This window comes from Pongo pygmaeus, chromosome 9 (assembly GCF_028885625.2).
Source record: "Pongo pygmaeus isolate AG05252 chromosome 9, NHGRI_mPonPyg2-v2.0_pri, whole genome shotgun sequence".
Classification (NCBI taxonomy): domain Eukaryota; kingdom Metazoa; phylum Chordata; class Mammalia; order Primates; family Hominidae; genus Pongo; species Pongo pygmaeus.
This window is the reverse complement of record NC_072382.2, coordinates 78,129,531-78,155,079: the sequence shown is the minus strand read 5'-3', so window position 1 is coordinate 78,155,079 and position 25,549 is coordinate 78,129,531. Positions and strand designations below refer to the sequence as shown.

The 25,549-nt window shown below is 54.3% G+C and overlaps 1 protein-coding gene across 5 annotated transcripts in view; it reads right to left on the bottom strand.

Annotated features, from left to right (window-relative positions):
* MYO7A (myosin VIIA) overlaps nt 1-25,549 on the bottom strand; it is an 88,690-nt gene that overhangs the window by 14,485 nt on the left and 48,656 nt on the right. For 4 of the 5 annotated variants that reach the window (XR_008492268.1, XR_008492269.1, XM_054437814.2 and 1 more), the window contains exons 19-35: nt 23,879-23,973; nt 21,467-21,551; nt 20,635-20,853; nt 20,095-20,202; nt 18,984-19,193; nt 18,423-18,626; nt 17,956-18,132; nt 17,399-17,488; nt 15,830-15,957; nt 11,054-11,180; nt 10,371-10,490; nt 9,624-9,797; nt 8,227-8,454; nt 6,090-6,260; nt 2,970-3,087; nt 2,099-2,225; nt 901-1,184 (exon numbers count right to left, since the gene is read on the bottom strand). Coding sequence is in view for 3 of the 5 variants with exons in the window: in XM_054437814.2 (XP_054293789.1) it covers nt 901-1,184; nt 2,099-2,225; nt 2,970-3,087; nt 6,090-6,260; nt 8,227-8,454; nt 9,624-9,797; nt 10,371-10,490; nt 11,054-11,180; nt 15,830-15,957; nt 17,399-17,488; nt 17,956-18,132; nt 18,423-18,626; nt 18,984-19,193; nt 20,095-20,202; nt 20,635-20,853; nt 21,467-21,551; nt 23,879-23,973 (2,665 nt within the window). In the remaining 2 variants the exon portion in view is untranslated. The remainder of the gene's footprint in view (nt 1-900; nt 1,185-2,098; nt 2,226-2,969; nt 3,088-6,089; nt 6,261-8,226; nt 8,455-9,623; nt 9,798-10,370; nt 10,491-11,053; nt 11,181-15,829; nt 15,958-17,398; nt 17,489-17,955; nt 18,133-18,422; nt 18,627-18,983; nt 19,194-20,094; nt 20,203-20,634; nt 20,854-21,466; nt 21,552-23,878; nt 23,974-25,549) is intronic. The other variant, XM_054437816.2, reaches the window with a different exon arrangement.

Genomic DNA, 25,549 nt, shown 5'->3' with positions numbered 1-25,549 from the left:
CACAGATTGAAGGCACGGGCTTCTGCTATTTGGTCTAGCTTCAGGGGAAAGATGGGAACAAGATCCTAGCAGCCTTGAGTGCCAAGGCCAAGGGGCATGGTCTGTGATATGGTTTAGATATTTGTCCCCTCCAAATCTCTCTGTTGAAATTTGATCTCCCAGTGTTGGCGGTGGCCTAGTGTGAGGTGTTTGGGTCATGGGGGTGGGTCTCTCTTGAACAGTGTGGTGCCGTGCTCACGTTAACGAGTGAGTTCTCACTCTATGTAGTCTCTGTGAGAACTGATTGTTTAAAAGAGCCTGGCACCTCCTCCTCTCTTCCTTCCTTCTGATGCAGGCACCCCTTCTCCTTCTGCCATGAGTGGAAGCTTCCTAGGGCCTTCATCAGAAGCAGATGCTGGTGCCATGCTTTTTTCTGTTTCCTTTTTTTTTTTTTTTTTTTTTTTTTTTAAAGAGATGAGGTCTCACTCTTGCCCAGGCTGGACTGCAGTGGCACAATCATGGCTCACTGCAGCCTCCACCTCCTGGGCTCAAGCAATCCTCCTACCTCAGCCTCCTGAAGAGCTATGACTACAGGCACATGCCACCACACCCGGCTAATTTATTTAACCTTTTGTAGAGACAAGGATCTCACTATGTTGCCCAGGCTGGTCTTGAACTCCTGGCCCCAAGTGATCCTCCCATCTCAGCCTCCCAAAGCTCTGGGATTGCAGGCATGAGCCATCATGCCCAGCCAGCACCATGCTTCTTATAGTGCCTGCAGAACTGTGAGCCAAATAAACCTCTTTTCTTCATAAATCTCCCAGCCTCCAGCATTCCATTATAGCAACACAAATGGACTAAGACAGTCTGCATAACACCCTAACCCCCAGTGCCAGGCGGCCCATACCAGCAGCCACTCACCGGGGTTGGGGTTATCCTGCAGGGCCACAACATACTTAGATCTCTTCCGGAGCCCCTCTAGGAAGGTGACCACCAGGTCACGAATGTCTTCAGCATTGCTAGAGGTGAAGGTGTATTCGTCCCCCTTGATGGTGGCCAGCGTGAAGCTGGGAGCCGTCGTTTTCGCTCCCCTGCAGGACCAACACGGAGAACAGGGCCCCGCTGGGGTCAGTCCTGCCCAGCCTGAGTGAGGCGCAGCACAGCCAAGATCAGAGCAGCCCAGTGAGAGCCAGACACGGCACTCCCTGAAGGAGATCAAGGCCAGTCGAGTCAGACATGCCCCAACCAGTGGGAGATGTGGCCCAGCTCAGACACATCTCAGGCTAAGTCAGAGCTGGCCTGGCCAGAGTCAGGCATGGCCCAGAGGGAGACCCACACTGGCCCGGCCCACTTTTCCTTTGCCTGTCTAATTCCTACTCACCCTTTAAATCTCAACCTACATGCCACTTCCTCCAGGAAGTCCTCCCTGCCCTCCCACTGCCCTGATCATACTGTGCTTTAAAATGGCCTATTCAATGTCTGTCTCCTCTCTTGACTGAAGATCCAAGAGGACAAGGACTATCTTATCACTACTGCATCCTGTGTGCCTGGCATGTGTCTGGTCAGTGCTGGACACAGTCTGACTCCAGCCCATATCAGACACAACCAAAAGACACTGCTGCAAGCCCCAGATGGTGGGGGAGGGAGCCACTGCACTGCTGGGAAAGCCAGTCAATCCCAGCAACCCACCCCACCATTCCACCTATGTGCACCACATTTCGCAGTTTATAAAGAGCTCTCCCACCTATTATTGCATTCATTCCCCACCACCGTTATGCGAGAAAAGTATTAAGACTCCTGTTTTAGGAATGAAGACATAGAGTGAGTGCTATCCAGTCCCCTGAACCCCAGGTCAAGCTCTTTTGTACACACTTGGCTGCCCCTGCCTGTCCTGACAGCCCAGTCCTGTCTCAGAGCAGCCTTAATGTGCTGTAAAGCCCAAGTCCAAGTCCAGCCCTCCACTAGGAGGTGCCAGACGGGTCTGCACAGTGCAGCACAAACTGCCCAATCACGTGCAACCAGGCAGGCCACTTCATGCCTCTTCACTTCCCGTGACCCACAGGGAAGCTCCGGCCCCTCTCCTTCCCCTCTGTCTGCGTCTCCATGCGGCCCTCCTCACCTGCTGCTGGACACAGCCATGATCTCTGGGAAGGACAGCTCCAGAAGTACCTGCTCCTGCTCATCCACAAAGTACACGCCCGTCCAGTTGACGGCCACGATGACGTCATTCTTGGGGAGGCTGGGGCCTGGGACGAGACCACGGCACTGAGAGGCAGGCCTCCCACCCCCAGGCCCAGCCCTTCCCAATCTCATAACAGCCAGACAGGTGGCAATACACTGATTTCTATTTTATAGATACGGAAACTGAGGCTCAGAGAGCACAAACTCGCTATGTGGCAAAATCCAAAGTGCAGTGTTGAATTGGGAAATTGGTTTGGGTCCCACTCCTGCCATTGGTCTTTGTGCAGCTTTGGACAAGCCCCTGCCCTGAACTAAGGTGGGATCTGGGGAGGGGTTGGACTGAGGCCCAGGGTTCCCTCTGACCCTGGTACTTGGTGGTTCTGTGAACAGCAGCATCAGCACAGGGCCTGGAACAGAGCAGGTGCCCAGTAATGATGGCCCGAGGATGGCTGAGCCAGTGACCTGTGTGGGTTTGTATCTGCTAGTCTCAACTTCACAGAGTCGGCCCAGCAGGGCTGGCCCTGTCTGAACCCTGGGCCACCCTGTTCTGTACATAGTATGTGCCTTAATGAATCGATCCTCACTCAGTTTTTCAACCCCGTGCACCACTGAGCACATAAGTTGTGCCATGGAGTCACTACCGGGTGTTGGGGAGGCAGGACCCACTCAGCAGCACTGACCAGAACAAACCAAGCATCGTGCAGGCAAGAGTTTCATTGACGGGGGCCCCTGGCTCAAGCCGTTTCCCTCCCCTGTTGTGGGCTGGAGCTACCGAGCAAGGGACTGGGAGCATTGCAGGCTGGGGGTACCTGAGAATTTGTAGGCCTCATAAAACCTGGAGAAGAGCAAGGGCCACTTGAAGCGGGCATAATTGACCACATCCTCTTTGACCTTCTGGGCATCAGTTCTCCTCTGGGCATAAATCCCCTGGAAGGAGAGAGGGACAGAGGGACAGAGGAACAGAGAGACAGAAGACAATGTATGAGTGAGTTTGCTCTAAAAATCAGCTGCTGCTGCCTTCTAGCCAGGAGCAGCCTGGGACCCCTGCACCTCCTGTGCATCATGGCCTTGCCCTGCTCCCATCTGTCTGCAGTCACCCTGTCCCCACCTTTCTCATTCATCAATATCAGCGAGCACTTTTGAGTGCCACCTCTATGCAGGTGCTGGGGCCCAAAGTCAGAGAAAGCATAGCTGCCCCTCCAGGGAGTTCTCAGTTCAGCAGAGACAGGGAAGCAAGGATTCCAGCCAGAGCATGTGGGAGGCCCAAGGCCCCGGGTCAGTAGAAGGCGTGTGCAGGGTAGACTGGAAAGAGAGGGACTAGGGACACAGCGTGGGGAGCCAGGTCCTGGGGGACTGTGAGTGCAGCCACAACTGCAAGAAACTGATCTGGTGAATCTGGGAATTAGATCAGTGTGTCAAGGGAGAACTGAAGCCTGGAGGTGAGGTGATCCGTGAGGGGTGCTGCCGTGCTCTTGGTAAGATACAAAAGCACCAGCATTGTGTTTCTCTAAAAATATCCCCACAAGCCCTAGTGAGAACTCTGGGCTTCTGGGGTAGCACTGGCGGGGTGAGAGTGAAATCCTGGTTTTTATAGTATGAAGACACAGGCATAGGTAAGGGTGGATGTGTATGCCAGCTCACAGACGGCCCCATCTCCACCCACGAGAGAGCCCATGAGGGGTGCCATCCTAACAGCAGTGAGAATTCAGGGGCAAAGGGCTCAATGTCACCAATCCAAGCTCAAATGACTCAGAGAAAATACATATGTAGGCAGAGAGACAAATCACTGAGCAAGTGTGGCTATCACCCAGTGAATCTGGGAAGTGAAGTGCACACAGCAGTCCTACTTTTTTGAACATGCAATTTCTCCGTAAGTTTGAAATTATTTCAAAATAAGATGTTTTCAAAACACCTGTTATGGACTGAATTGTGTGCTTCCTTCCCCAGCCCACCATATTTGCATATTAAAGTCCTCACCCTCAGCAACTCAGAATGTAACCCTATTTGGAGATAAGGTCTCTTTTTTTTTTTTTTTTTTTTTTTTTTTTGGAGACGGAGTCTTGCTCTTGTCCCCTAGGCTGGAGCACAATGGCAGGATCTTGGCTCACTGCAACCTCCGCCTCCCGGGTTCAAGTGATTCTCCTGCCTCAGCCTCCCGAGTAGCTAGGATTACAGGCATCCACCACCACGCCTGGTGAATTTTTGCATTTTTAGTAGAGACGGGATTTCGCCATGTTGGCCAGGCTCGTCTCGAACTCCTGACCTCATGACCACCAACCATCCGCCCGCCTTGGCCTCCCAAAGTGCTGGGATTACAGGCGTGAGCAACCACACCCGGCCCGGAGATAAGGTCTTTAAAGAGGTCACTAATGAGATATTTTGGGTGGGCTGTAATCCAATGTGTCTGGTGCCCTTTTAAGAGAAGGATATTTGGACTCAGATGTGCATGTGCACACGTCACCGTGTGGTGACAGATGGAGAAGACAGTCATCTGCAGGCCAAGAGGAGAAGCCTCAGGAGAAAGCCCCTGCTGACACCTTGATCTCGGAGCTCCAGGCTCCAGAACTGGAAGGAAATACATTTATTTTTGTTGTTGAAACCACCTAGTCTGTGGCACTTTGTTATGGCAGACCTAGATAACGAACAATGCACCCTCCCACCCTACAAAACCTGTGATTCACAACTGTCCATTCTATGAGGGGCCTGACCCAGGGCCTGACCCAGGGCTCTGGGACAGACACTCTGAGGAGCTCCAGTCCAGGAGAGACCCAGCTCAGCTGTGGGCTCCAAACGGCAGAAACCATGTTTGTCCCACAAAGGGCTGTATCTCCAGGTCCTGGTATGGTGCCCAGCACATAACAAGTGCCCAAAATAAAATGAATGCATAATAATGGCACCCCGCCCAGGAAGTACCACATGCCACAATGGCAATGAGCCCTGAGGAGGCCCTCAGGGAGGTGGGGGTGGAGGCTGCAGCTGTTTGGGAGGCAGCTGGGCAGGCTGCAGTGGCTGCCGGCATGTGAGGGCCAAGGGAGAGGAGGTGCCTGAGGATGGAGGGCAGGGCTCTCACTTGAGGGACAGAGGGGTGGCAGAGAGGAGACGCTCCTCCTCTGAAGTGGGGTTCAGGGGGGTGAGGGCCTCGGGGGAAGCAGGCTGGCGCAGGGAGCACTCAGGACTCAGGGAGAGGCGGAGGCTGGCAGGGAGCTGACCAGAGAAGGCATACGGTCAGGTGGAGGGTGGCACAGGGCTCCCGGGTGAGGACGGAGGCCACGAGGTGAGGAGGGGTGAGACCATGGGTCTGTGGCACCCTCAGACTATGGAGCCCTCGACTTATGTACGGGGGCAATTCTCTTGCACAGCCAGGGCCATGAAGATGAGGAGGCCTTGGGTCCCCTACCAGCAGCCAGTGCTCCCACCTTCTCCCCATCTGGATACCCCTGCTCTACTTGGCCAGGCTCTTAGCTTGGGAGGGAACCACTCATGGCTGGTCATGGGCCTGGGCTTCAAGCAACGGGGTCAAGGGGGCCTGTCCCTAAAGCTCCCCAGGCAGGAAGTTGGGCTGGAGTTCTGTTAGGAAAAAGGAGGTACAATTCCTAAAGCTCTGTCTAGCGTCCACCGCCACTCCTGAGCTGCAGCTCTGGAAGCTGTAGCACCAACGAGGGGCTGGCGCAAGACCAGGAAAGGGGCCCCAATACCCATGGCCCCACAGAGGATGCAGGGTTAAGTTTGATTCCCTCTGTGTGCCTGGCACACAGATGGCAGGAGAATGAGTGAGCTGATGTCCAATGCAGGAAGGGCCACTGGGAGGCGGGAGGTCAGGTGCCATCCCATCCCCCGCAGCCCCAACAGACAGGTTCAGATGAGGGCTGGGACCTCCTTGGTTGTTCAGGTCCACATCCCTTCTCTAAGACTCCTCTCAGCCCTTCTACCTTCTTGTGGGCGGCGATGGCCAGCTGGGCCCACTTCTCTAGCGTCTTCAGGGGCGTGATCTCGCGGTCGGGGATGTAGGTGGGCACAAGGTTCAGGAGGCGCTCCAGGATAATCTCAGAGCCATAGTCCACAAAGTACTGCTGGGAGGCCAGCTCAGCCAGGTCGTCCTCCTAGGTGGGGGGAGGCCTCGGTCATGCATTGGCCCAGGCCCCTCCAGGAAGCCCTTCCACACCACCAAAGGCTCCAGTCCCCTCTCCTGGCCCTGCCTCCTGTAGCTCTCAGAGCCTGGCCTTTGGGACCCAGGCTTCTCACTGATTCACCAGGGAATTCTTGTCTGCTCAGAAGAACCATGAGCTCCCCAAGGGCAGGGCCACACCCTCACCTTCTCCTGGATCCCTTTGGCACTGGCATGGAGCTGGACTCTGCCCAGGGGCACACGAAGTGACGAAAAAAAAAAAAAACAAGCCAGCCCATCGAGCAGCCACTGCACACTCAGCCCTGTGAGACAGCGACCAGAGCTGACATACAGCAGAAGAGGAAGTGTCTGCCCTGGAGAACGGGAGACACCTAGGGTCTGCTGGCGGGGTCAGAGTGAGGGGAGTGCATCACTGTGACTACCTCCATCACCACCATCACCATTAAGCACTTGGGGGACAGTTAAAGTGGTTAACAGCTGGCAGGATCTACTGCAGAAGGTTCAGAGAGCCAAGTGGCCACTGGGCATTTGCCCCTTCTCTGCCTGGCCTGGTGCACAGCAGCCCCAGTGATGCCTACCAAGGGCTCCCCAGGGCTCCAGCAGCAAAGGCATAGAGAAAGGCTCTTTGGGGCCTTGGAGGCAATAGATATTTTCCAACCAGTTTGAAATATTTCAGAATTTTAGTAACTGATGTGGCTATACTAATGCACTCCGCCTGAATATTTGCTTACCACCAATACCACCATTATCATCACCACTATCACCAACAAAACTACCACCACTACCTCCACCATCACCACCATCACTACCAACACTATCACCAACATCATTACTGCCTCCAGCATCACCACCATCATCACTACCAACACTATGCCTCCACCATCACCACCATCATCACTACCAACAACACTGTCATCACCAACACCATCACTGCCTCCACCATCACCATCATTACCAACAACACTGTCATTGTCAACACCATCACTACCTTTACCATCACCACTATCATCATTACCAACAACACTGTCATCACCACTGACACCATCACTACCTCCACCATCACCAGCAACCACCACCATCACCAACACCATCCCTACCTCCAATATCACCAGTGTCATCAGAACCAACAATACTTCATCACTAACATCACTACCTCCACCATCACCAACACCACCACTACCTCCACCATCACCAACACCATCACTACCTCCACCATCACCAACACCATCCCTACCTCCAATATCACCAGTGTCATCAGTACCAATACCTCATCACTAACATCACTACCTCCACCATCACCAACACCACCACTACCTCCACCCACCATCACCACCATCATCAGTACCAACACCATCGCTACGTCCACCATCACCACCAACCATCATCACTATCTCCACCATCACTACCTCCACCAACGTTACTACCACCAACCATCCTCTTCATTTCCACCACCTCCTTTCTCATCCCTCCACCACAATCACCAACAGAACCATAGCTACCATTACCATTATCAAAAACAAAACAACCACATAACTCCTGTCCTCAGAAGGAGAAAAAAGAATACACATTTGCAAATTCTGATCTCAAGGAATGGCTGTATTTGTTATTTAATGCAGCGCTTACTAGATATACTCAGAATGGTGCAGCAGGTCCTGCGGCATGTCCTCTGTAGCACGCACAGTCACTACAGCAGGGTGGGGGCCTCCTCCACTGGCGGAATTCAGGACATCCTCAGAAGCCCTGGCTCCCGCCATCTCGCCTCTCCTCACAAGCCCCCTGACATAGGCGGTGTCCATCCAGGCACCTGAAGAGTGCCTGACTGCAGTCAGGCTCACCCCAGCCTGAGCTAATGATGGCTCACAGAGGAGCACTCAGCCCAAACGTGGAAAACAGGAGGCTGTGAGCCAAGCCAGCCTGGCGGAAGATTCCCTCCCACTCACCTTCTCACACCTGTACTCCCCAAACTTGACTCCTCGCACCACCTGCTGGTAGATGAGGTTGGTGGCCACGTTGTCCTCGGAGGGGCTGTGCCAGGGCGTGAAGACCTCTTTGCGGAAGAAGAGCCTCCAGGGGGCGTTGCGCTCCTGGGCGCCCTGCTCCTTGGCGTACTGCTCGCACTGGGAGATGGCGTCCATGACGTGGTCACTGCCGCTGCCCAGGGAGGACACCTGCGGGCACAGCAGGGAGGGGAGCAGGCACGGAGTCAGGGAAGGACTATGAGGAGCCTCGACAGGGCCAACGGTCAGTTCAGACAGAAAACCGAGGCCCAGCGAGGGGCAGGGACACGTCCAAGGCCCCCAGGAGGCAGACCAGATCCCAGCCCTGGGCTCTAAGCCCCACCCCCATCATTGCCTTCCTAGCCTCAGTTCTGGGCACGGTGACTTGGGAATTCCCATTTTCTAGTGGAAGCCTTTTGGGAAACTGAACAGACAGTACCTGGAAACACAAGAGCATCGGTGAGAAAAATCCAGGCAAACTGTGTCCAGCAACATGGTACCTCCCCTGGGCTTGTGGGCGGGGGCCCCTCTGCTGAGCATGACGTTGCTGGGGGTGGAGGCAAAATCACCCAAGCCCCAGGTCCCGCTCAGCCGAGGAGGCTCCAGCCTCTGAGGTGAGTCTGTGGGACGCGCTCCAGCTGCTTGAGGGCAAGTGTGAAGAACTCCCGTTTGCTGAGGAGTTTCTCCATCAGATGCCATAGCAACCTGAGAGGGAATTCCACTCCCATCTGCATACAAGGGCTGCGCAGCCCTCCCATCAGCCTGGGCCATGCTCTTCCTTCAGCACCAGGAGAGGATTCACTGGGCCTGAGGACACAGGACTGAGGACATCGTACTGCTGGGTTTTCCCTCGGGTGCTGAAGAGCTCTCAGCAGTTGTTTTTTGTTTTTGTTTTGTTTTGTTTTTTGAGATGGAGTCTCGCTCTGTCGCCCAAGCTGGAGTGCAGTGGTGGGATCTCAGCTCACCACAACCTCCACCTCCTGGGTTCAAGTGATTCTCCTGCCTCAGCCTCCTGAGTAGCTGGGACTACAGGTGTGCACCACCGTGCCCCATTAATTTTTGTATTTTTAGTAGAGACGAGGTTTCACTACATTAGCCAGGCTGGTCTTGAACTCCTGACTTTGTGATCTGCCTGCCTCAGCCTCCCGAAGTGCTGGGATTACAGGCGTGAACCACCGCACCTGGCCGAGTTCTCGGCGGTACTGAGGAGTCAGGCAGAGCCAATTAGCACAGGCTCAGGGGGAAACCGAGGTGCTCAAGGGTGAATAGCCCCGGCCAGTAGGTGGCAGCACTGGCGGCCCGGAGTGGGGCCGGGAGGAGGTGCTTTCGGGCAGCCATACCTTGTCAAACAGGGCAATGTAGAGGGAGAACCCGAACCGGTCCTTGAGAGAGATCTTGTCGGCCAGCGCGTTGCAGAGCTCCTTGGCCGTGGTCGCCGAGTCCGTCAGCAGGGTCTTGGTGGTCCCGTCCATGAATGTCACGGGCAACATGATTGGCTTCTTGGACTTGGTGGCCTGGAAGTGCCCCAAGAGGGTTTGTGGGGTCCCTTCCCTTCAGACCTGCTTGCCTCTCTGGACTTTGGCTTTCTGCTTTCTGTGGGGTTGGAGCTGCCCCAGCGCTCCAGGCCCCAGCACCTCACTGGGACACTGCTTGTCCCCATCACAGGTGTCCAGGGAGCCCTGCTGTGCACACCACACCAATGGGACCTTTAGGACCCCTGAGCCAGGGCCTGGGGCTGAGAGGTCAGGCACTGCCACAGGCCAGGGGTCTCTGCTATCACTTCATATAACCTTCACCATGTGGTAGGTAAAGGCATTGAGACACAGAGGGAATCTCCTTTGCCCAAGTCATCTTGACCGTAAGGCCAGCAAATGGAGTTCCTCATCCTTTGGGGGCTTTTCTGTTCCTATAGGCCTGGGGTTCCAGAACTTGAGGGTAGGTGCTTGAGGAATCACAGAATCTCAAAACAGGGAATGTTTCTGGGGCACTCGAGTGCACTGGACACACACACACACATGCATTTACACACGTGCGCACACATGCACACACTCACACACTCTTGTGCACATGCACACACACGCACGAACCTGCAGCTCCAGCCAGCTGGGCGGCTGTGTCCGTGTCCCATTGACAAAGGTCCTCCTCAGACGCTCCTCACAGTATGGGGCGTAGCCGGGCGGGCCCCCATGGATGAAGTTCCGCAGGTACTGCAGCCAGAGCACCCGCTGAGGCGGCCCCACCGCGGCCCCTGGGGCTCCCCATGTGGATTCTGAGGGCAGCCACCAGGCCCTCCTGGCACTTGGAGGCTGCTCCTCCAGGCCAGGCTGCTTTCTGTGGCTTCCCTACCCTCTCAGCTCCACCACCTGTTTCCAGCCACGTCTGTGGCCTCCCCCACCTCCCGCTAGCTTAGCCTAGCGGCTCCTCCCCATACCCCTTCACAGCACCAGCCAGTCGGGTTGATCCTGCCATGATGTGCTCCATTCTGACCCTAGCGCCCAGGGCCTGCCCCAAGACGAGGGTGCAGAGGGCCTGGGACACACTCCTCCTGTCAGACTCAGCCCCCTCCTAAGTAGAATGGGGCTGAGGGGAGTGTGGGGCAAAGAGGTGGCTGCCTGAGAGGAGGGGTTGCCAGGAAGATGGGGCTCAGTAGGGGGTGGCCGGGTGGGCCTTGTGACCAGGCCCTTTGGAGCCCCTGGCTATTGCTCTCCCCACAGTGCTGGGACAGGGCCTAGCTCTCCTTCCCACTCCAGGAGGCCAGGCACCTTCCTACCTTGACAAACTTCTCGGAGGGGGCGAAACAGCCCACGCAGAGAGACACGAGAATCCAGCCCCGGGCATAGCTGCTCTTGGAGGGGTTGTGGGTCAGCTGCTTGCTGATCTGGCAGTAGATCTCGTCCCTGGGCAGGCAGCAGGGCAACGGAGGGGGAATCACCCCAGAGGAACAGCCCCGGTCCCCACCTCCTCCTAGCAGCCGATGGGACACCACACAGCTGTCCTCTCCAACTTGCCAAGACCACCCGGGAGGAGGCAGAGTGAGGCTGGGTGGCAGGGCTGAGCCAAGGGCTGGGGTCTGGCTTTGGAGGCAGGATCATCAGGCATAAAGCACCTCCCCAACTCCAATCCAGTTCCCACAGCCAGGGCCCCACCATCCAGGGTGGTGCTATACTGCTCTGGGCTCAGCAGCCACAGCCACAGGTGACCATGCTAATGAGAAGCACAGTGCCCGCCTCTGCCTCGTTCCTAACCAGCTGGTGGCCCAGGCAGGTGAATTCGCCTCTCTGATCCCAGCCCATAGTCACGGCAGCAGGTGCAACTACTACCCATGGCAACGGACAAAGCAGAAACAGGAAAAGCATCCTGGGGTGTCACTGGGGGATGGAATGAGTAGGGACTTTGTCTCTGGTATATTTCTGTAATGTCTGAACACTTAAGGGGCCAGGTATGACTTTTGTAATGGGATGAAAACAATTAAGGTAATTTTTTGGTGTTCATTTTAGAGGAATCCTTACAAGATTGCTGTGAAGATGAATGAGCCAAGGCTTATGACGTACCTAGCACAGTGCCAGGCACAGTGAACCCCTCATAAGTGCCAGCTGCAATTATTGCTGTCCTTGTTCTTGGGAATGGTTCTTCTCTTCTGCAAACTGGGTACTCTAAGACTGCAGCCTGCTTGTTCAAGGACAAGGGCACGACCCATGACGATGCAGTGACCGCCAGGGGGCACTCACTGCTGCTCTTCTCTCCCAAAGGACAGGGCTGGGATTACCTAATTCAGTGGTCAACAGTTTGGAGAGTTTCTAATTTCAAAGAAAATTCTGAAGTTACCCATTTTTTTAATCATGATAAATGAGAACGTTTATAACACACACAACCTGCCCACTATCTAGATCCCAATTATCTCATAAAACAAAGATAATTTTAAATTTCCAAACAGTAGGAAGGGCAAAGTCTCAGAGCAGTCCTTTAAAGAAAACAAGTTTAGCTTTAGAAACATCCCTCCTTTTCCCACCTTGCCACAGACTAGCGAGACATTATCACCTGCAGCTGGGAGTCTCCACTCACTTTACAGATGGGGAGACAGAGGCTGAGAGCAGGGAGGGATTAGCCGTGTGAGGCCCCTCAAGGAGTTGACACCCCAGCCTTTGGACTCTTGGTTCAGGGCTCCTGGCACCGTGTTTTCTAGAAGTGTCAGCTTTAGGTATGATGGTGAGATAATTTGGAGGCAAATTCTTGCCCCTGAGACACGCCTGCAGCAGCTGCCTTTTTCTCCTGTTGGCAGGTGGCCCTGGACAGTGTGGCCACCCCGGTGAGGTAGTGACTAGCCCTGGGGAGATAAAAACGGGGGCCTGATAGGAGGCAGGAGGCCTAGTGACCCCTGGGCAAATCTCTTCCCTACTCTGGACCTCAGTTTCCCCATCAGGAAAGTGGGGCTAGGCCCCTGCCTCATCCTGCTGTCCTCCCAACCAGCATGCACACATTCATGGCATCAGCTCTCCCGACAGACCTGTCCTATGCAGAGACTGTTCTCAGAAAAGTCCTAGCCCTACTCTCATCAGCTGAGTTGATTTTTTGGTGGCTCCTGGTGACGCCTCGGTCTTCCCTTCAACTCCCCAAAACCCCAGGGACCTAGGTAAAGGCCTCTCCTGGCCCTGTGGGGAAGGAGGTACTTGCAGGATTCCCAGGCACAGTAACCCTGACCGTGAGCCTAGGGTGGGTGACTGGAGGTGAGCTGGCGGCAGCGGGGTTAAAGCAGGAAATGCATGTTGGATGATGATGATCAAAGCTACCATCTATGGGGTGCTTACTATGCTCCAGGTCTGGTGCTACACAGTTTTCATAGCTTTATCTTCCCACAAGCCTATGTATGAGGTAGCTACTGCAGGCACACCTCATTTTACTGTACTTCACTTTATTACACTTCGCAGACATTGCATTTTTTACAAATTGGTTTATGACGACTCTGCATGGAGCAAGTCTACCAGCACCATTTCTCCAACAGCATGTGCTCACTTCATGTTTCTGTCACATTTTGGCAATACTAGAAATATCTCTTTATTATTATATTTGCTGTGATCTGTGATCACTAATCTTTAATGTTACTATTGTAATTGTTTTGTGCACCATGAATCGTGCCCATAGAAGATGGCAAACCTAATCGATAAATGTTAGATGTGTTCTGACTGCTCTACCGACCAGCCATTCCCCCATCTCACTCCCTCTCCTCACGCCTCCTGATTCCCTGAGACACATTCATATTGAAATTAGGCCAATTAATAACCCTAAAATGGCCTCTAAGTGTTCAAGTGAAAGGAAGCGTCGAACATTTTTCACTTTTAACCAAAAGCTAGAAATGATTAGAGAGGAAAGTATGTTGAAAGCCGAGAGAGACCAAAAGCTGGGCCTCTTGTGCCAAGCAGTTAACCAACTTGTGAATGCAAAGGAATAGTTCCTGAAGGACATCAAAAATGCTACTCCAGTGAACACACAAATGATAGGAAAGTGAAACAGCCTTATTTGCTGATATGGAGAAAATTTTAGGGGTCTGAATAGATCAAACCAGCCACAACATTCCCTTAAGCCAAAGCCTAATCTAGAGGGAGGCTCTCTCTTCAATTCTATGAAGGCTGAGAGAGGTAAGGAAGTTGCAGAAGGTAAGTTGGAAGCTCACAGAGATTGCCTCATGAGGTTTAAAGCAAGAAGCTGTCTCCAAAATATAAAAGTGCAAGGTGAAGCAACAAGTGCTGGTGGAGAAGCAGCAACAAGTTTTCCAGAAGGCCTAGCTCGAATCATTGATGAAGGTGATTACACTCAACAACAGATTTTCCATGTAGATTAATCAGCCTTCTATTGGAAGAAGATGTCATCTAGGACTTTCACAGCTAGAGAGAAGTCAATGGCTGGCTTCAAGGCTTCAAAAGACAGGCTGACTCTCCTGTCAGGAGCTAATGCACTGCTGACTTTCAATTGAAGCCAATGCTCAGTGACCATTCCAAAAATTCTAGGGCCCTTAAAAATGATGTACAAGGGGCTGGGTGCAGGGGCTCACACCTGTAATCCCAGCATTTTGGGAGGCTGAGGCACGTGGATCACAGGGTCAGGAGTTCAAGACCAGCCTGGCCAACATGGTGAAACCCCATCTCTACTAAAAACACAAAAATTAGCTGGATGTGGTGGTGGACACCTGTAGTCCCAGCTACTCGGAAGGCTGAGGCAGGAGAATTGCTTGAACCCAGAAGGCAGAGGTTGCAGTGAGCTGAGATGGCGCCACTGCACTCCAGCTTGGGCAACAGAGTGAGACTCTGTCTCAAAACAAACAAAAAAAAGAATGATATACAAGGAGATGAATGTTATTTTCATGCCTGCTAGTGCAACATCCATCCTGCAACCTATGGATCAAGGAGTAATTTTGGCTTTCAAGTCTTATTTAAGAAATACATTTTATAAGACTATTGCTGCCATAGATAGTGATTCCTCTGGTGGATCTGGGCAAAATCAATGGAAAAGCTTCTGGAAAGTATTCACTATTCTCGATGCCATTCAGAACATTCATGACTCATGGAAGGAGGTCAAATTATTAACATCAATAGGAGCGTAGAAGAAGTGGATTCCAACCTTCATGAATGACTGAGGGGCTCAAGACTTCAAGAGGAAGTAACTGCAGATGTGGTGGAAATAAATAGCAAGAGAACTAGAATGAGAAGGGGGGCCTGAGGATGGGACTGAGTTGCTGCAATGTCATGATCAAATTTCAGTGGATGAGGAATTGCCGCTTATGGATGAGCAAAGGAAGTGGTTTCTTGAGATGGAATCTACTGGTGAAGATGCTGCGAACATTGTTGAAATGACAACAAAGGACTTAGAATATTGCATCAACTTAATTGATAAAGCAGCAGCAGGGTTTGAGAGGATTGACTCCAATTTTGAAAGAAGTTCTACTGTGGGTAAAATGCTGTCAAACAGCATTGCATGCTACAGAGAAATTTTGTGTGAAAGGAAGAGTCCATTTATGCAGCAAATCTCACTGTTGTCTTATCTTAATAAATTGTCGCAGCCACCCCAACCTTCAGCAACCACCACTCTGATCAGTCAGCAGCCATCAACCTCAAGGCAAGACCCTTCAGCAAATAGATACAACTTTCAGATGACCATTAGCATTTTTGGCATTATTTTCTAATCAAGGTGTCTACATTTTTTAGACATAATGCTATTTCATACTTCATAGACTATAGTATAAATATGACTTTTATATGCACTGGGAAACAAAATATTTGTGCGGCTCTCTTTATTGTGATATTTATTTCTGTGGCCTTCAACTGAATCTGCAGTATCTCCAAGGGATGCCTGTTTTAGGATTCCCCCTTTACAGACAAGGAATCAGAGGCTTAGAGAGATGAAATAACTCCACCAAGGTCCTAACTCAGCCAACTAGCTAGCAGCAAAGCCAAACCCAGGCCTGCTTGGCTTAATCTCTTGCTAGGTTGACAGAGGCACCACTCAGCCACCAAAAGACTTTCAGGCCCCGGTGCCCCCGCCTCCCAGCACTGACCGGAGTGCTGGCCGCAGGATGCCATTGCCGATGATGAAGTGCAGCTTCTCCAGGTTGGAGGTGGGCCGGTCCTCCAGCATGCTGTTGCCCTGCACTGTGGACTCCCCGTCATGCAGCCTCTTGGTCACCTGGGCCAGAGGGAGAGGACAGGGCAGGTGAAGTTAGGGGTGTTCCCCTGCCAGCCAGGGCACCAGCACCCGAGGCTGCCTGCTCCCCAGAAAGCAGAATCTAAGGAGTGAGCAGAAGAACTGGGCTCCCCATCACTGTCATTACCCCTGCCACATGCACAGCAGATGCTGGGCCAATACAATAACTGGCCCACACAGCCAGGGCACACTGGCCCGGTGCCACCCACTTCTGGGGACAGAGCTCCTCTGGCCATCTCCTCGATACCCTGCACCCCACACCCCACTCCACCCCAGGGAGGTCCTCTCAGCCAGGACAGGGACATGATCCTCTGACTCCAAGCGGGACCCCTATCTCTCTGGGGTGCCCCCCCACAACAGAACTGTGGCACCTGGAGTATACCCCAGGTTCCAACCACCAGTCACCACCACCCTGTCACCCACACCCTTAGCCCCAATGTGACCAGCCTCACACCAGTTCTTATGAGATGTTTCTCCTCTCTCATCCCACACAGCCCACAGCACAAGCCCCGAGCTCTGCCCAGAGGATGTAGGGTGAGCGAGAGGCGAGCGGCAGGAGTGGGTTGTGCAGACAGGGAGCACCACTGAACACCCTCGGCTGCCATTTCTGCCTTCTTCCCAGGACCCCACGGAGTGGGCATTTTCTTCCCTGGGTCCCTTGAATACTAAGCGGCAGAGCTGGGATTCAAATCTGAGGCCACACACCTGCAAGGCTGGATTTGTGCCTCAGGTGGGGACAGGACAAGGGCAGAGGTGAAGTGGGAGCCCCTGACTCTGCAGTGGAGGAGCTGGGGAGGCTTCCTGGAGGAGGTGACCCCAGGCAGAGAAAGGAGGAGTTTCAGGCAGAGGGACTGGATTGTGCAAATGTGGGGATGGGGGCCTAGCCCCCAAGGCCATGAATGCCTTGGTTTGTGACTGCCTCTCCAATGTATCCTCCCCTGCCACACACACACCAGCCTGGACAACCCCAGAGCACAAGGGCTGGGACAGTGCCCAGAAAAGGCAAAGTGGCTGAAGAATGAATTCAAATAAATTAATCCCGTTCATGCTCAATGAGCACTCTTGTTCCACAGAAAGCGCCCATGCCTCAAAGGTCCTTGGACCAAGTGCCTCGGGTCTGCGCCCGGCTGGAAGTGTATTCCCTCTCACCTGTGCTGCTACTAGCCTCCCCTGCTCAGTGCCCTCTGCTAGGAAGCCCTTCCCACCCCAAGCCTGAGATCCCACCCTCTTCAGACACTCCTGTCTGCCTGATCACCCACCAACCCCCCCATGTTGTCCTGTCCCTGGCCAGCCAAGACCCCTGAGGACAGACGGTGTCCACTCCTGCTCCTGCTTCCGTGGGCCCCCAGCTCAGCTGTGCTCCAGCCTAGACCACCTAAGGCAGCCACCCGTGGGCTGCCAGACCCCCAGCGTCTGCCCTCACCTCCTCTGTGAGCTTGGACTTCTTTTTCAGAGTCAAATGCACCAGCTTGTGCCTCACACTGCTCTTCTTCTGGCCCTCGGGGAGCTGGGCCTGCAGGACCAGCAGGGATCAGGGTCAAGTGGCTGAGCAGAAAGCAATGTCGAGACCCCCGACAGCAAGACTTTGCGGGGAACCGTCTCGCTTCCACGTGAAGCTTACAGGTTGTCCCCCACACTGCCACCGTCCACCTGCTCACCCCTACCCTTGCACCCCCACTAGCCAACTGGCAGTCAGGAAAACTGAGACTCAGAAAAACATAGTACGGGAGCTGGCTCCAACTGCAAAGCCCCTGTCTGCTCTGCCATGAGGCCCCTCAGTTATGGTCAGCACTTTACCGTTTATAAAAGTTTCAAACATTTGTTCCCACAAGTAGACAAAGGAGGGTGGCAGGCAGGGGTCGGTGAGGCAGAGATGAATTATAGGATCCTTTTTCTGCAGAGGAGCCCAAGGCTGGTGATGCCAGCAGCCCTCCCTGTCGGCCTGGGAGGGACATCAGCCAGAGGGCACCTTGACCTCACCTCGCCCTCGCCCTGCAGGGCCTGCAGCTCCCTCTTGTACGTCTTCTTGCCCAGGGTCTCGTAAATCTTGGTCATCACAGGGATCTTCTCACTGCCGTCACTCATGGCTGTGTGGTACTTGGGCTCAGGGAGGTCCCCCATGAAGCGGAGGATGGTGATCCAGACCGCCAGGGCTGCCTGGGGCAGAGTGCACATGTCAGAGGCCAGAGCGCGCATGTCAGAGGCCAGAGCGGAGGACATTGCTAAAGCTGTCAAAATGACCTGGTGGTTTGGGGAGCGGGCTGGAGACACCCCCTCCTGCATGGTCAGCCCTCAGGCTGGGCACCGCAGTGAAGACTATAGTCAGACCTGGTCCCTGGCCCCCAGGGACCCACCACCCTCATCACCTACGGCCACCACCAGCAGCAGAGTCCATAGCTCCAGCCCTGGCCCCACCCACCAGTGACCTAGCGGCAGGCAGGCCTTACCAGCTGGTCACCCTCGTCATCATGGTAGAGCAGTGGCTGTTTGAGCGGCCGCCGGGTGTAGGAGTGCGTGGTTGTCCCCTGGAAGTAGGTGGCAGCAAACTTGGCAAATTTATACTCAGAGAGGTCCTCCTCATCCTCGTCAGGCAGGGGCAGGGCTGCATCCAGGTCCTCCTCCACCATCTCCCTCCGCCCTCGCTCCAGGTCCTGAAGGAGACAAGAGGTATGCCCTGGAGTCCCAGCTACTCGGGAAGCTCAGGCGGGAGGATCGCCTGAGCCCAGAAGTTCAAGGCTGCAGTGAGCTGTGATCATGCCACTGCACTCCAGCCTGAGCAACAGGGTACGATCCCATCTCAAAAAAAAAAAAAAAAAAAAAAAAAAAAATACTTGACAAGGGCCTTGGAGAGGGACAGGACCTGGGATCTGCAGCCCGGACCCAGTTCATCTCTGCTCCCCACTGCTCAGAGGGGCTGGGTGGGCTTTAAGGCCAAGGGCACAGAAGGAGGGAGGATCAGCACAAGCGGTGTGTGTGGGCCTCTGGAGCCCCTTCCCCTAGCCTGGTACCTCAAAGCCACTAGGTGCCTGGCCCTCCTGGCCTGGCAGGCCACCTGAAGTCCCCAGGAAGCCAAACATCTTGTCCACCATGTCTGAGTGATTGACAGGCTCGTGGCGGGCCCTTTCCATCTGCTCCAGGAGCTCCTTCTTCCGCCGAGCGGCCTCCTTCTCCTTCAGCTCCCGCTCAGCGTCCTCACGAGCCAGCTGAGCCAGGCGCTCCTGGGCAATTGGGGTGACACAGAAGACACGGGGTCAGCCCCGGTGCCACAGCCTCAGGGAACAAACTCTCCCTGGGGAGCCCCTGCAGCATCCAGGGCCTCAGTCCCCACCTCCTGACCGCCGGGGAGAATGGAGCCTCTGACTTCCCCACCTCTGGGCCACTCAGAGGCCTCTCAACAAGCCAAACAGCAATCCTGCCCCGTCCTTCAGGGCTCTCAGGGAGCCACCTCCTCCAGGAGCCTGCTCCATGGGGACCACACCAACCCAGACATCCCACGGCCATTGGCTTGAGGCTCTAGACCAGTGCTGCCCAATAGAAATATAATGTGAGCCACCCATGTAGTAGCCACGTTTTAAAAAGCAAAAAGGAATAGGTGGGATTAGTCTTAGTAATACATTTAACTCAATATTTCCCAAATATTAACTTAGCATGTAATCCACATTATAAAAATAATACTGAGATATTTTATACTCATTTTTTCCCCACCAAGTCTTCAAAATCTAGTGTGTGTTTCACACTTAAAGCACTGTGTCATTCGGACAGGCCACACTGCAAGTGTTCAGTTGCCACTGTGGCTGGTGGCTCTCTATTGGGCAGCGTGGCACCCTCGTGCCGTCAGCTGGCTTGTGCTTTTACCAGGGTGTTATCTCCCAACTAGAAAGGGGCTGCTGAGGGCCTGGGCCTCTTCCTCCAGAGCCACCACAGCCCTCTGTCCTTTTGCATGGCACAGGACCACGTGCCCAGCGAGAGCTCAGGCAATGCTGGCCGAGTGGGTCTAGTGTGGCCACTCTGAAGGATGGAAGGAAGGCTGCAGCGCCTGGTGACAGATGAGCAGCCAGCCTCAGGGAGGGGACAAGCCAGCAAGTGGACACCTAAGGCGCCTGGAGGCTCTCGGCTCACCTGATGCTTGCGCTCGGCCTCCTCTTTGGCCTTCTTGGCGCTCATCTCCTTCCGGAGCTTCTCTTCCTCTGCCAGCCGCATTTTCTCAGCCTCGAGGCGCCGCAGGTACTGAGGGAATGGGGCATCCAGAGGGCATGGAAGTGCGTGTAGCTGTTGTTGCAGGGATTCCCGCCAGCTCCACCCACCCGACTCTTCTGGAACTGGGCATGACTTTGCCAAATAATTTGGCAGATAGGACAACTGAGGTAACCAAGAAATTCTCTAGGTCACCCAGCGGGTTGGAGGCACCACTGATCCAAAAGCCCGGCTAGATCTTTGTCAGTCTCCCAGAGATCCCCAAGAGCGACTGAGGTCCCAGCCCTGCCCTTGGCTGAGAGGATGGAAATGAGGGTCTGGTCCCAGGTTTGTTCACTCCTCAGAGCAGGCATAACCGCAGGTCCCCCCCATAGGTCCCGCTGCCTGGCCAACACCTGAGGGTGATGCATGGACACTCCTCACCCAGGGGTCAGAGCTGTAGGTGCTATGGACTTGCTCCCTCACCTCGGCCCTGAGGCGTTGGTGCAGCCTGCGGGCGATCATGCCCCGGCCATAGGCCTGCACGGTGAGCACAGCCCAGAGGCGGTGGCGGAAGGCCTTGCGCACCAGATAGGCGCGGCAGCGGGCCTGGAACTGGATGATGTGCTGGCGGGCCAGGCGGTACTGCTGGTGCAGCTTCCGGGAGCGGTGCAGGGCCTGCAGCCGCAGGAAGCCCAGACGCATCTGCAAGGACGGCCACCTCGTGCTCAGAGCCTGCTGTCCCATTCCAGACTGACCCTGCCTGCAGGAGCTTCCACGGCACCGGCCTCCACTCTCAGACAGGCACCCCCCAGAAGGCATGGCCCAGTCTCCTTTCAGATTAGGGCTCCCCCATCGTTAGAAAGTTCTGTTTGCTCTCAGGCAACATATTTTTAGGTGACCTTGACTCTCCCTGAGTTGGGGCCCTCCTGAGAGAATCCTAGATCAGGAGCTGCAACCAACCAGTCTGCTTCCCATTCAGCCCCAACAAGCCCGAAGCCCAGCTGCTGCACAGAGAGAGGTCCATGTGACCCAGCCACTCTCAGCCCCGTCTGAGATCTCTAATAATCTCAGAGTGCTCCCAACCCCCAAAAACACTCCAGAAGGAGAGCAACAAACATTTCTGGCCAGTTGGAAGAAGCCACAAGAGCCAGATCGAGACTTCGGGCTGGAGGAATGGTAGTGGCTGGCCAGGGCAGTGGCAGGAGGCCAACAAGGCCAGGCTGTGCTGCCTGGGTGCAGGCCAGTCCCGCTGCCATGGCAGCAAGGCTGGGTTCAAAGGCCTGTTTGGGCAAGAGCAGCCCATGGGGAGGCTCACCAGCCCGTAGTTCTTCCTACAGTTGTGACCCCGCCAGTGCCTCTGGATCAGTGTGGCAGCATTCTTCAGCTTCAGGAAGTTAGACCTGAAACAGCAGTAGTGGCATGGGTTAGCAGTGTCCAGAGGCAGCCAGGGTACAGGTGGGTTTGGGATCAGAAGGGCATGCTGAGTCCCAGCTCTGTGACTTCCTAGCTATGTGACCTTGGGCAAGGCACATAACCTCTGTGCCTCAGCTTCCTCATCCATACAATGCGTAGAATAATGCCTGCCCTGCCTGCCCCACAGGCCTGTCACATAAGCCCATGAAGGTAGACATTCAAAAGGTATTTGTTGAATGAATAAATGTATGAAAAAATAAGTAACTAAAATAATATAAAGATCAAAACTTTGAACAGTCTAACTTCCTCATTTTATACATGAGGCTACTGAGACTTGATAGGTTGGGACTAGAGCCCGTGTCTTCTGACTGACCCTAAGTGAGCCCAGTGCTGTTCCCCCTGCACACAGCAGGCTGCTTCTACAGGAGAACAGTCATCTTCAGCCTGATAGAGGACAGATACCACGCACAGACAGCAGGGTTCTGCTGAATGTAGAAATAAATAAAGGAAGAGTGAAGGATGGGTGTGCAAGTATGCAAGTGAACCAACAAGTCAATGCTTGGAGACACACATAAGCAAATGAGCAACTGTGGGAGTGGGTGGGTGGATGGGTGAATGGATGAATGGAGGAATGAATGGGTAGGTGGGTGGATGGGTGGATGGGTGGATGGGTGGATGGGTGGATGGGTGGATGGGTGGATGGGTGGATGGATGGATGGATGGATGGATGGTGGATGGGTTGGTGGGTGAATAGATGGATGAATGGATGAATGAATGGGTGGGTGGATGGGTGGATGGATGAGTGACTAGGTGGGTGGATGGATGGATGGATGGATGGATGGGTGGACAGATGGATAGATGGACAGATGGATAGATAGATGGATGGATAGATGGGTGAATAGGTGGGCAGATGGATGGATGGATGGATGGATGGATGGATGGATGGATGGATGGATGGATGGGTGGACGGATGGATAGAAGGACAGATGGATAGATAGATGGATGGATAGATGGGTGAATAGGTGGGCAGATGGATGGATGGATAGATGGGTGAATAGGTGGGCGGGTGGGTGGATGGATGGATGGATGGACGGACAGACGGACAGGTGGGTAGGTGGGTAGGTGGCTGGGTGAATGGATGGGTGGATGGATGAGCGAGTGGATGGATGAGCGAATGGGTGGGTGAGCGAGTGGGCGGATGAGCGAATGGGCAGGTGGGCGGGTGGGCAGGTGGGCGGGTGGGCGGGTGGGCGTATGAGCGGGTGGGTGGATGAGCGAATGGGCGGGTGGGCGGGTGGATGGATGAGTGAATGGGCGGGTGGGTGGGGGGGTCGGTGGATGGATGAGTGAATGGGTGGATGGATGAGTGAATGGGCGGGTGGGTGGGTGAGTGGGTGGATGGATGAGTGAATGGGCGGGTGGGTGGGTGGGTGGATGGATGAGTGAATGGGTGGGTAGATGGATGGATGAGTGAATGGGTAGGTGGGTAGGTGGGTAGATGGATGGATGGATGGTGGATGGGTTGGTGAGTGAATGAATAGATGGATGAATGGATGAATGAATGGATGGGTGGATGGATGAGTGACTAGGTGGGCGGATGGATGGATGGATGAATGGATGGATAGGTGGGCGGATGGATGGATGGACAGATGGATGGATGGATGGATGGATGGATGGATGACTAGGTGGGCGGATGGATGGATGGATGGATGGATGGATGGATGGGTGAATAGGTGGGCGGATGGATGGATGGATGGATGGGTGGGTAGGTGGGTGGGTGAATGGATGTATTGATGGGTAGGTGGGTGGATGAGTGGAAGAAGGGAGAGAGTGACCATATGAACTGCAAAGGGGTGTGTTGTGGAATTTTTGCAGAGCTTTAATCACACTTTGGAGTCAGTCCTGCACATTTGTGAATTGTCACGTGTACACATATCCCTTACATAGAATATGAGACACATTTTGTATTAATGATTTATAAAATCTCAAATTTCCTCTTTGCAAAATTTCATCAGCATCTGAAATGAACAGTGGGTCCACATGTGAGTCTCATGTATCTATGTGTGCATGTGCGTATGTAGGTGAATGTATTGCATTATTTGGCTTACATGGCACTATGGGTCCATGTAAATCATGTATCTGTGTTCCTCTGTGTTTACATGATCATGTGTGTATGCTATGCATGTGTGCACTTGTTTCATAGGTGAACATGTTTTTTTCCTAGTGTTCATGCAGGCAGAGCAGAGGAGAGCCAAACACCACACGTACACCTGTATGTGGGCTGAGGAGCGGAGGAGCTGGTGGGAACACGCACCTGTCTTTGAACCCCCGGATGACCTTCTGGAGGAGGATGACTCTGTCGGTGATGGCTTTGTCCCGCTCCACTTCCAGCAGCATGTCATGGTGGTCCTAGGAGGCAGAGCTCCTGAGCAGTGCCCCACAAGGTCTCCTCTAGGGCCATCTGCTCAGTCCCAGCGGGGGCCGCTCTTCCTTCACTGGGAGCACAGGTCTAGAACTCAGTTGGGCCCCATGACCTCCCAGCTGGCTCTGGCCCCTGGGGCAGCCTACCACAGCCACCAGGACAGACAGGGGTTGTGGCTGTTTCCCAGAGGTCCAGGCAGGACAAATGGAGCAGAAGGTGCCTAATCTCTCTGGATGGGGTCGGAAGGCCCAGTACGCACACACACCAGCTTCTTCCCTATCGTCAATCTGCCCAAGCCCCCTGCTTCTAGACGTCCCTGTCACATCAGTCCCTCACCTGGGCTGGGCTGCTGCCATTCCTCTCCCAAATCTTGGCAGCAGCCTCCTAACTAAAGGTCTCACGGCCCCCTGGCTCCCTCTCTGGCTCTCTTTCACAGGCAGCCAGAGGGACCCTCCTAAACACAACCTGGATGGCGACCCTACAGTGACACCTCATGGTTCCCCAGGTCGAGGCTGGGTTCCTCACCCTGGCACTCAAGGCCACCCATGATCCAGGGTGTCTGCCAACTTTTTCAGCCCTCTCTCCTCCTCACCCAAGACCCCAACCCTCACTCCAGTTGGACAAAACTTCATTGGTTCACTTAATGTATATGAATTGAACACCTCCACGTGCCGGCACTGTGCTAGATGCTGGGGAGGGGAGGGGCTGCCTCAATGAACCAGGGAGACATGGCCCCTGCCCTTGGGGAGGGTAGAGTCTCATGAGGGAGCCAAATCCATCAGATAATCACAGACACACAGGGCCCTGACAGAGGAGATGCTCAGCCAAGGCATTCTGAATGAATGAATGGATGAATGAGCATGTTTGGCCTCTCAAAACCATGGCCATATCGGAAGAGCCTAGCAGTGTAAGTCAGGGGCTGATGGCGCTCCTCCGAGTTCCCTGGTACTAGATGCCATCATGATTCCTGCCTTCCCCACTTTGCCCACACAGGGGCTGGGCATCAGACCTCCCCAGACTAGAAGCCCTGCTCCCTGCTTCCTAGCTGCCTGGTTTCGGACAACTCACTTCTCTCTGAGCCTGTGAAATGGGTATAATATTTCCTTCTCCACAGGACTGTTTCAAGGATTAAATGAGCTCATGGATGAAAAGCCCCCACCCAGGGCCTGGCACATGGAATGTGCTTTCTGGCTGACAGCTGTGGGAGGCACAGGCAGGGAACATTCATCACATCTTGCTGATGAGGAAATGCAGGTGCAAGGAGAGAAAGGGCCTAGCCTGAAGCCCCTTGGCTGGAGAGGAATTAGAAGAGGCCGCAGGCTCCCTCCAGTTCAGAGCTGGTTCTTGTCCCTCCTGCAGCTGTCCTGGAGTGCCCAGGCCCCACCCCCCACACCAGAGGAAGGAGCCCTGTCATCCGGGACAGCCAGAAATCTAGCACAGCGGAAATGCAAATGGGGAAGCCCAGCGCTGGGAGATCGCACTGTCCCTGCTGCGGCTGCCCTGCCACTGCCAGCTCCCAGCCATGTCTCCAAGGCTGTGACTCCGAGACTCCCGCAGGCCTCG